We start from the raw sequence: 12,036 nt of genomic DNA, 5'->3' as shown, positions 1-12,036 counted from the left end.
TTCATAGTTATATGTACTGGAGAAAGTGGCCAACATGATATTCACCTTGACCTTTTGGGAAGCACTTGGTATTTTTACACACATTTCCAGGAGGCGAAGTTTTTCCATGTAGTGATTTATTATTATTCCAAAACACTGGTTAGTGCCACAGTTCCAAGCATTCTAAGGTTATGAAATGAACTATATTACATCTCTGAAATTAAGTGTAGTGAAACTGAACGTAAGGCTGATGAAGTGAGTAAGTGGCAGATATTTCCACATTTATTTACCCCCCATCATTTCCTGGCTGTCTTATCACATGACTCCAATTTCTTGAAAACAGGTCCTCACGTAAAGTTAATTTAAACCAATTCTAACTAGACAACATAAAAACACCATACCAAAAGTGAACATTAACTATAAACACCATTCATTTCGCTTGAATGTTTGCATTCATGATTCATTCTCTTCCTGTTAGGATCCTCATCCTCACAGGCTGTCTGTGGACGTCATCCCAGAGCTGAAGAATGCTGAGAACTACTGTCGCAATCCTGGGGGGGAGAGTGATCGGCCATGGTGCTACTCCACCAACCCTAGCATACGCTGGGAGTATTGCCTGGTGCCCAAATGTGTAGAAGGTACCATGGTATAAAGTATTCTTCTACTTAGGCCTCATCACTAATATGGATACCTTTGTATGAAGGTATTACTACATTTCTTATTCATTTCTTCTGTCCACTCTTAAAACATCAGGTTTTTAGAAACCTGTTTTGCATCCTATCATCTGAGATATTCAGAACAGCTGAAGTCCACTGTCCTCTGCCAGGCATCTGATTGTCAAGTGATCCTAAATCCAACATTTCCAAAGTAAAGGACAAGTTAATTTGACTGTCATTGTTGGTGCTATGTGTTTCGGTCACGCTTTTATAACTGAAATGAACTGTGTACACTATAAACACAGCACTCCGGTTTCGAAAATGAAGTGCTTTTTATTCACTGCTGTACAACTGATTTCTGCTTGATTAATACTCTTACTGAACATTCAGAAAACCTTTTTTATTTAAACCTTGTTAACTGTATAAATGGCGCAATTTTTTGGCTATCATCTCTGTGTTTTTGAGTGGATAAAAAACGTCGCTGAAACAGTTTTAAAAACAGAAACGTTTTGAAACAAATATAACTGTATAAATAGGGCTGTTGTACATGGTAGCTTAGGGACAATGTGCCACCAGGGGGCCCCATAAAATGCAAGATAAAAAAAAAAAAAGTAAATATACAAAACACGCATATTAATGGTCCAGCTATTGGATAAAATATTTTATCCAGCTGTTGGATAAAATATATCATAATAATCTAGCTTTTTTTTTTTTTTAATTTCTCAGTAGTTACCAGTGTGAGAGTGCTGCCTGCTCCAAAACTGGCCCCTTCAAACCCCATTCCTGCTGTGTCCACCGGCTACTACATGAGTGTTATCATATTCATCATGGCTGGATTTGCAGGTGTAGCCTTCTTCACTATCATTCTGCTCATGTGTCTCAAGAGAAGAAAAAGGTGGAAACGTCGCAAAAGGTGTGTGATCATTTCACATTTTATGGAAATTGTTAGGTTCAGATACACTGTTATCTCACAGCCTCAAACGTGTTCAGTTAACAATGCTCCTGAGACTATGAAAAAAAATAGATGTGTTTGGAACAAGGCAAATTACAAGAAAATCCTTAATGTTTTGTATATAATTCTTAACTTCCTTGATTTATATCTTAAGAACTGCCCTGGGCACAGGATGTCCTTTTTTTTCTCAAAAAAAGGGGGACGAATTAACTTCCAGTATAATCTGGAACAACAGCAGCAACAACAACAACAACAACAACAATCATAATAATAAGAAGAAGAAGAAGAAGGAGAAGAAGAAGAAGAATGCATTAATTTATCTACTTATTTGTTTATTTGTTTGTTTATAGTGAATTTCTCATATTCAAGGTCCCACTACAATTTTGGAAAAAGAAAAGCAAAGACACAAGGCAAACAAACAGACTGAAGTTTGTCTCCTCACGCAAAGCCAGTGTGCAGGATTGTTCTTGCCCTCTCAGTGTTTGCTCTGTTGTGTGTTCTCAGCAGGGCCATGGAGGCGCCGACTCTCACCGCTCTTCCCTCTGAGCTGCTGTTAGACAGACTGCATCCGAACCCCATGTACCAGCGCCTTCCTCTACTGCTCAACTCCAAGCTTCTGACGCTCGAGTACCCACGTAACAACATCGAATATGTGCGCGACATCGGAGAAGGAGCCTTCGGACGAGTGTTTCAGGCAAGGTGAGAAGGAAAGCTGTGCCAAGCTATGCCTTGTGGTACAGCCACACAAAAAAAAATGTCTGCTGACCCAGATTAGAAGAAGAATTATGTATCAGTTACTTCACTGTGTTGATTTCTTGGCATAATGAACAGTTCAAATTGTAGACCTTGTGTGTGGAAAATATTACCAAATATTTTAAAGATGAATTCATATGTGATAGTGTTAATGGTAGAAACATATACACTATAAAAATCCACAGTGCAAAAAAAGCTATAGGGTTTATAGAATAATAAATAATTTGAATAATTCTTGAATTTGAAAATTATACTTGTTTCCTTTTTTCTTCACAAAGTTCTGCCTTGTACAGATCTAGCATAATAAATAACCTTTCATGTCAAAAGTCGTCCTGTGTGGACATGACACATGTACACACACACGCAGTACATCAACTGCTGTTTGCATAATCCGCAGCCATGTAATCCGCCTGCAATAGGAAGGCATGCGGTGGGTTCGTGTAGACTCCTGGGAACAGCAGTGTGGGGTGTCAAACTCACACGGCTCACTCCTGAAATAGATACAGCGATGAGGCTATCATCAGGCATCATATGGGCACTGATGTGAAACTTCCCTGCAGACTTTATCGTGCCTGTAGGCACTGCTTAGAGCGCTATTAATAGAGGCTCTGCTGGTATTTACCTTCTCCAGGAACATTCGGGAGACTGGAGCACAGGAAGTGCACTTTTAATGGCATGCTAAGTCCGCGCCTGAATGGCTGCCATTGTGACCCAGGAGTAGAGAAAAGGGGCTTCTGTGTTTCTGTCTTACTCTAATTTAAGCCCGAACTTATGTTCTTATCCACTATGGTCAAAGTCTGGATATGGTCGCATGTAATTAGTTTAGGTAGAGCACACTGTCAAACTATGAGACAAAAGTGCCTGCTGTTTATCATGGAGCTGAAGCCGTGTTTAGCGTTACAGAACAGATTGTGTATGCTAACCTTCAGTGAAGGTCTGGGTGTAGTCTAAGCTAAATGTTTTGGATTGAAAAGTGTGCTGTAGCTCAGGTACTTGCCCTACAGAGTAATTCAGCTTTGTTATGATAAGGACTCTTGACAGTGATAAGGGGGTTGCGGGTTAAACATCTCTTTGCATGACTTCTCATTTCTGTGGTACTTTGTTAGGAAAAAAAAACATCACATACACTATCCACTACTAGCTTTACTCTTCTACTGCCAGTTGATTTAGTGACCATTTTCCCTGGTTGGTGTGGCCTACATAGCAGGTCACCTGCATGCAAATAGATAGCACATTTTAACTTATTAACAAATGATCAATGCTAATAAAGCCCCGTTTCTGGCCTGTCTTTATGTCAGCAAACAGGCAGATCTGAGGTATTTTGCTTAAGCATTGTCGTTATTGATTTGTTTTTAATTCATTGCATCATTTGGAAACCAAATCATCATTTGGATGAACATCATTGTTCTAAAAGATGTTCCTTTAATTGGTGTTTTGATGATGGTAGTGGAGTGCTGTGGTTAATTCTGCATATGAACACTGAAGTAATAATGGCTCAAATGTGGCCCAATTTTGGCTCCTACACTGTAAAAAAAAATGACTGTAAATTTTATAATAACTTACTGGTAGATGGGTTGCTGACAAAATACTGTAAAATTTTACAACAGACAACTGGAAACATATTTATAGTAAAGTACGGTAATATTGTACATCGTATAAAATAACATATAATCCAGTACATTTGCTCATTTGGCTGATGCTTAAAAAAAAGCAACTTACAACTGATGCGGAATACAAGCGAACAGAAGGCTAAAGGTCTTGCTGAAACACCCAAACATAGCAGTTTGACAGTGCTGGGATTTAAACACATGACCATCTAATCTGCAACTCAAGTTGAAAACAGCTCTAAATCAACTGTCCACAAAAAGGTTACGCTGTTTGCGATGGGGCAAAACATTCGCAGAAATGGGTATCATGAGTATCACTAAGACAAATCTGTAAGAATTTCTGACCAACGAATGTGTGGTGATTGTTCTGCAGGGCTCCTGGGCTTTTACCACATGAAAGTTTCACCATGGTGGCTGTAAAGATGCTAAAGGAAGAGGCTTCAGTTGACATGCAGAACGACTTCCAGAGAGAGGCAGCTCTCATGGCAGAGTTTGATCACCCCAACATTGTCCGGCTACTGGGTATGTGTGCTAACTCTGTAATTATCTATACAACAAAAATGATCTATGTTATTCTAGCAAGACTGAGAAAGTTTGCAGGAATGATTATAAATCATATTTGATTCATAGTGAACTTATCTTACTTGTCATGATTTATTTGTTAAAGTACATTTTAACTATCTTGGATGTGGATTTTGGCTTTCTTAAGCATGCAGTTGCCTAAGCAGTATTTGTTTAAAATGACCCTGTGTTGTTATCATGTCCTTCCCTCAAGGAAATGACAATAGAAAAATAGACTGTTCATTTTGGTGCTGGCCTCAACCCCTGCTGCTGAGCAAGATCTCTACAATGTGTTGGAACAATGTCCCATGCACCATAACAATAGCATGAGACTAACAAGGATACTTTTGTTACAGGTTTCATCTTCAGAACTGTAGTTAATTTTGTTTTTTTGGATGTTTTTTCCTCTAGGTGTGTGTGCTGTAGGGAAGCCCATGTGTCTGATGTTTGAGTACATGGCACATGGAGATCTAAATGAGTACCTGCGGCGACGTTCTCCGGTCCAGCAGCGCACTCTGAGCCAGGGAAGTCTGACGTGGCCGAGTTCCCAGTCCTCTGAGTCTGATCTGTGTCCACTCAGCTGCCTGGATCAGCTTTCGGTATCCAAGCAGGTGGCGGCAGGCATGGCGTACCTGTCTGAGCGCAAATTTGTGCACCGGGACTTAGCCACACGGAACTGCCTCGTAGGCGAGAACCTGGTGGTAAAGATTGCAGACTTTGGCCTGTCACGGAACATCTATGCAGCCGACTACTACAAGGCAAGTGAGAATGACGCCATTCCTATCCGCTGGATGCCACCTGAGTCTATCTTCTATAACCGCTACACCACTGAGTCAGATGTCTGGGCCTATGGAGTGGTGCTCTGGGAGATCTTTTCGCATGGTATGCAGCCCTACTATGGCATGGCACATGAGGAGGTGATATACTTTGTCAGGGATGGCCACGTGCTGCAGTGCCCAGAACAGTGCCCACTGGAGCTCTATAACCTGATGCGTTTGTGCTGGAGCACCCACCCGAGTGACCGACCCAGCTTTGCTAGCATTCACCGCATCCTGGAGAGGATGCATAACCAGATGCTTCACTCTAGCATGAACTGAGGCAATCTGCGGATCTACAGCAAAGAAAGCTCCCAAAACAATCATAATCATTGAGGAACAAGGTATCCTCGGACTTTAACCCATCTGAGGTTGACTGTTTTGTGTTTTGTGTAAACTCTGTGCAACAGACAAGTGAATTCAGCCATGTGCGTAAACAGACCAGATGGGATAAATCAGAAGTTGTACACTAAGGAGACAGTAGGGTCCAACTGAATGAGTCCACTACCAATAACTGTTATGAAAAATGAATACATTTTTATCAAATATTTCTCAGTTAGCTGTAATTCTACATGGTGTTGTTAGGTAGACAGTAGGTAGTGTTTCCACCTCACAGGTCCAAGATCCCCTAAATGATCCTGAGATGTGTAGAGTTTCACATCTCTCTGTATTCTCCGGTTTCCTCTCACCATAAAAGAACTAGTAGGTGGATTGGCCATGCTAAATTATCCCAAGGTATGAATGCTTGTGTGAATGTGTGTGTTCATGATGCCATGCAGTGGACTGGCATTCTGTTCATGGTGTATATTCCTGCCTCATGCCCAGTGTTCCTCGGGATAGGCTTCAGATCCACCACGACCAGGATAAAGCTGTTATTGAATATGAATGAATCAATGAATGGATGAAAGAACAACCTCTGTCTAATTCTGTCTAAGAAATAGAATGGGGCAAATCGTAAATATTGACTGGAAGATAACCCATCATAATATTATCATGAGAGCACGTTAAAAAAAAAACATACACAAACTACTACAGCAAAAATTAGAACAGACAAATTATACTAATTTGATTAGATGTTTGGTTTTGAGTTGAATGTGGTTAAATCAATGTAAAGGGTAAGATTAATTTAAAATCTTTCCTCTCTTTGTGAAATGGCTTTCAGGGCAGAGTAGATTAATTGTGGCTTTTAATGGTTTTTCCAGAGTAGATGAATTGTGGGGGTAGCCTTAACCCCACCTGCTCCAGTGGTGCCATATCATGGCTGACCCTCTGCTCTGACCCTAAGAAGCTGGGATGTGCGAAGAGAAGAATTTCACTATACTGTAATGTATAATTTAAGGCTTTTTTCTAATGACAGTTGGTCATTGGTCAAATCTTGCAAGCCGAGCTGACTAGCCTTTTTCCTAAGTTTAAATTAAGTGCTTAAATGTAGCTATAACCTCTGTACAAAGTTCGTTTGACCTCTCCATCCATCATACATGTTAATTGTATACTGTTCTTCATATTATTTGAAAGAAATGTATGATATTACAAAAAAGAAGCATTTTTGCTTCAACAAGATTGAAATCTTTATCTTTTGCTGTATGAAAAACCTTATCTTCAAGTTTTAAGTTCTGTGCAAAAGTCTTAGGCACATGCAAAGAAATGTTGTAAAGCAAAGATGCCTTCAAAAATAATGAAATTAAATGTTTCTACATAAGAAAAACCAGAGTCAATATTTGCTATGACAATCCTTTGCTTTAAAAAAGTAGTCTCAGGTACATTTGGGCAGTTTTATAAGGAAATTGGCTGGTAAGTTTCACTGAGCATCTTGGAGCCCAGTTCTTTTGCATGCAAAACCCAGCGGCCTTCATTATGTCTTTTGTCTGGAAAGTGGTCTGTTAGGTAATATGTTGCTTTCTTTACTGACATACAAACATTTTTCTGTAACATTTAATTTCAAGTTTCGAGTTTATTTGTCATGTGCACAAAATGGCAGTGACAACTGTGCATTGAAATGATTGTTGTGAAGCTCAGGTACTCTACACCTATATATATATATACACATCAGAAGTCAAAGAGGGGAGCAGAGAGGAAAGATGGGGGAAAGAGATTATTAACAAATACAAAATATGTACAAAATCTACAGAATATATTAGTATGTATGGTATGGATGCCTAGTTAGTATGTAAGTAAAGTGCAGACCCTAACTGTGAACACTGAAATATGTGGAATATGTGGAAAAAGAGTGCAAAAGGTAGTAAAATAAATAGTAGCTGTGTGCAGCTGTAGTGTCTGAGCAGTTCTCTTCTCTATAGACACAGGAGAGTATAAAAAGCAGATGAAACAGCAGTACAAAGTAGCATTTAAAAATATTTTTTTTAAATTACAGTTAAATTAGATGTAATAGTATGTGTAGTGTGGTAGTAAATGTGATCAGTATATAACAATGTATTGCACAGAGACAGGACGTAGTTCTTAGTGGCAGTAAAGTGGTAATAGTGTTCTTAGAAATATTGCAACATGCCCAAAAGTGACAGAACCATGTGAAGAGATTTTCCGTGAGTGTATTTGGGCTGTCAGGGAGGTGACCAGTGTGTGGGAGGTAGTGGAGGTAGTGGAAGCATAACTGAAAGAGTGGAAGAAGGAGTAATGACTGGATTACAGTTTATTCAGGATCCTGATGGCCTGCAGGTAGAAACTGTTCTTCAGCCTGCTGATTCTGGATTGAGTGCTGCGGTACCTTTTGCCTGATGGCAGTCTGGCAAACAGTCTGTGTGCTAGGTGACTGCAGTCTGTGGTGATTTCGTGAGCCTTCCTCAGACATCATATATGGAAGATGTCCTGTAAGGCCAAGAGTTTGTTGCCAATAATGAGTTCAGCTGCTCTCATGACTCTCTGGAAGGCCTTGCGGTCACAGAGGGAGCAGCTGCCATACCAGACAGTCATGCACCCAGTCAGGATGCTCTCTATAGTGCATTTGTAGATGTTGGTCAGGATTTTAGGGGAGGAGCCTCTGCAGGAAGTAGAGTCACTGACAAGCAGATTTCACCAGTGTCTTAGTGTAAAATTATGTCTTATTGTTAATTTCTTTGAAAAATTATTTTTTGGAAATATAAATGTTTTTGTACTGACTTAATAATGCACAGGTCGTGAAATAAACATCTATAAATTTTTTTTACTAAAAATAAGGTTCCTTAGACTTTTGCACAGTACCGTATATGTATTAACCTGTCAATTTTTAAAAACTGTTTCTGTTAAATAATGACTTAAAACAGTCCACTTGGTAGTGGACTCAGATTTTTGGACTCCATTGTAGGTCACTGTGATACCATTGGAATTTGCACAGGAAGTGGTGCAATACCAGCGTCTGGACACTGTACTTGTCAACTAGTCAAGCAACTAGTCATAGCTCAAACATGTGTCTGAGAAGTGAGTGATATTTTCAGTGAACTTTGGCCTTGTAAAATGAACTCTAATCAAACCTTTTACACTTTTGATATTGTTCTTGTTGTTTGTGTGCATTCTGACATTACTGAGTGACTACATACAGTATTTATTGATTCTATGTATAAAGGTATGAAAGGTTAAGTGGAGCACACAGAATGTTTGATGATGTTGCAATATTGCTTGAATAGAGTAGTGTATTCCAAAATGGCACATTATCACTTTACTAATGTTTGTGTTTGATCCATTTTTTCCAACTAACAGACTACATACACTGATTTGCCAGTTTTGTTAGGTACCCCAATCCAGTAACCTGTTGCACCGCCTTTGGTTTTACAGAACAGCTTGAATTCACTTGAATACTGGATGCTTTGTGTAGAAAGTTATACCATATGGAAAGGATAGCATTCAATGCAGATTGGGTGGCTGTCTAGTCAGACAGCTGTACAGGCTTTCCATTTCAGCCCAGAGACTCTTGACTGTGCAGGCAATTAACACAGTAAAAACTGTCATGTTCCTGGAACCGTTCAATGACAATATGCGCCTTATGTCATGGCGCACTATCATGCTGGAAGTGTCCAACCAAGTGTTCAATGAACTAGATCAGCATTGATGTTTAGTTACACCATGCATTTCAGACGTTGTTCAATGAGTATCAGGGGCCCATATACTGTATGTACCAGGAAAACATTCCCCACACCATCATGCTGCCACCACTTGCCTGTTCTGTTATTACCACGTCAGATGGCTCCAGTGACTTATCACTCCATCAGGAGTGATCTTCATCCAAATGAAACTTGGATTCATCCAACCAGGCAACATTTTTCCCACTCCTCAACAGTCCAGTTCTGATGCTTCTGTTCTCATTGTAGACATACGCCCTTGTTCTGCCCTGACAACACTGACACCCAACATGGTTTTTGGCTATTGTTGTCCATTTGAGACCAGAGAGTCTAGTAAGTCATGGCTTCTAAGAAGGCATTCTGTACAGCAGTGTTGAATTTGGATGGGATTTGCCTGATTATCTTGTACATTGCCAACATTCTCTTCTGACTACTCTGATCCGAAAGAGGTTTTTGTCTACAGTTTATTCTTTTCTCACCCTGCTGTGCATGAAAAGCCCAGGCTGATTGTGGTATGGTAGAACCATGATGCTGAGAGCCAACTATTGTGCCGATCACATTATTTATACCATGCACTGCAGTCACATGACGTATGACTTGGAATGTACAAATTGTATGAAGGGGTAACGTAGATCACCTAGCAACATTGTTACAAATAGTATTATTCTACTTTGAATAATATGTTAATCTATTTACATGTCAAAGCTGTATAACCCCAACGTTTTGGTATAAAAGAAAATCTGAATTAAAATCAATGAAATGCAACTTATGTGCGTAATACATATTTGTATTATTAAATATTTATATGGTTTAGATTCACCAGGCTCATTTATCACACATCATGTTCAGTAACATTTTATTTAACAGCTAGTTAATAAGTACATCACCATAAAAACAATGTATGTGTAATAAAACCATATAACCTATACTCTCATAAAAATATTTCTAAAGATTAAGATTCTAAAATGACTAAAATGTACCTTTCCTTGACACTAGGGTGGTACCCTCAAAGGTACCTTTTGTACTATTTACCTTCAATATGTATCTTTCACTTGGAAATGTGGATATACAATGGATATAAAAAGTCTACACTCCCCTGTTATAATGGCAGGTTTTTGTGATGTAAATAAAGTTAAACCAAGATAAATCATGTCAGAACTTTTTCCACCCTCAATGTGAAATTACAATGTAGAAAAGTTAAGTGAAAAACAATCAGAAACATTTTAGGGACAATTAGAAAACATAGAAAGTTACAGTAACCTGGCTGCATAATTGTGCACACCCTTTTATAATTGGGGATGTGGCTGTGTTCAGAATGAACCAATCACATTCAATCTCATGTTCAAAAGTAATTATCATACAGCTGTCATCAAGGAAATCATTCAGATTAAACCCCAAATAAAGGTCAGCTGTTTCTGTAGGATTTTCTTGACATCTTCTTGGTTTCATCTGAATGCTGAAGTTATGGTCCATAAAGAGCTTACAAAGCATGCATGGTATCTCACTTGTTGAAAGATATCGATCAGTAGAGGGGTATAAAAGAATTTCCAAAACATTAGATGTACTATAAAGGAACACCATAAAGGCCATCATCAACAAATAGAGAAAATGGAGCACCACAGTGACATCATCAAGAACACTAAGACATCTCTCCAAAATTTACAAAAGGACAAGACAAAACTTAGCAGGGAGGCTGCCAAGAGACCTAGAGCAATATTAAAGGAGCTGCAGGAATATCTGCCAAGTACTGATTACTCTCTGCATGTGACAACATCCTTTTGTATTCTTTACATGTCTTGGCTAATTGGTAGGGTGGCTAGACGGAAGCCCTTTCTCACAAAAAACATCCAAGCTCAACGAAATCACCCCAAACCACGTGGCAAAATGTGTTATGGTCTGAAGAGACCAATTCCAAAAGTTATAATAGTTCCACAATTCCAAAAGGTATGTTTGGTGCAAAAAAAAAAAAAAAGCACATCACCAAAAGAACATTATACCCATGGTGCAGCATGGTGGTGGTAGCATCATGCTTTAGGGCTACTTCTCTTTAGTCAGGACTGGAGGTGGAGGGAATCATAAATATCTACTAATACCAGAAGATTTTAGTGCAAAACCTTCAGGTGTCTACTAGTAAGCCGAAGATGAAAATGATTTTCACCTTTCAGCATGCCAGTGACCCAAAGCATCCATCAATAAAGCAATCAATAAAGGAACGGCTTAAGCAAAAGAAGATCAATGTTTTTGAATGACTGTGGGGTGACCTGAAGCAGGCTGTGCACCAGATGCCCTTATAACTTGATGGATCTAGAATGTTTTTGCAAGAAAGAGTGAGAAAATATTGCCACGTTAAGATGTCCCATGCTGATAGACTCTTATCCAAAAAGACGGAGTGGGGTAATAAAATCAAAAGGTGCTTCAACAAAGTATTAGTTTAGGGGTGTGCATATTTATGCAACTAGGTTATTGTACATTTTATATTTTCTCTTTAAAAAAGCTTCAGATTTTTTTTTTTTACTTTATTTGCATACACTGTAAAGACTTTTTAGGTTTTTGTTTATTTGTTTGTTTGTTTGTTTTTTTAAATATGTAATCCATGTTACATATAAAATGAAAAGAATTAAATCAACATTAGCACTGCTGCTCCTCGGAGTGACGGGTAGGGGG

At 39.0% G+C, this 12,036-nt stretch overlaps 1 protein-coding gene across 1 annotated transcript in view; it reads left to right on the top strand.

The window, feature by feature from the left end:
• Positions 1-11,707, top strand: part of musk (muscle, skeletal, receptor tyrosine kinase) — a 31,006-nt gene extending 19,299 nt beyond the window's left edge. Inside the window, 5 exon segments of the mRNA XM_026942453.3 lie at positions 458-617; positions 1,362-1,548; positions 2,095-2,286; positions 4,321-4,469; positions 4,920-11,707. Coding sequence (XP_026798254.3) covers positions 458-617; positions 1,362-1,548; positions 2,095-2,286; positions 4,321-4,469; positions 4,920-5,605 — 1,374 coding nt within the window. The 3' untranslated portion in view covers positions 5,606-11,707.
• The last annotated feature ends 329 nt before the right edge of the window (positions 11,708-12,036 follow it).

The sequence above is a fragment of the Pangasianodon hypophthalmus genome, chromosome 17 (assembly GCF_027358585.1).
Source record: "Pangasianodon hypophthalmus isolate fPanHyp1 chromosome 17, fPanHyp1.pri, whole genome shotgun sequence".
Taxonomy (NCBI): domain Eukaryota; kingdom Metazoa; phylum Chordata; class Actinopteri; order Siluriformes; family Pangasiidae; genus Pangasianodon; species Pangasianodon hypophthalmus.
Note: the sequence above shows the minus strand (reverse complement) of the source record. Positions and strands in the feature narration are given on the sequence as shown.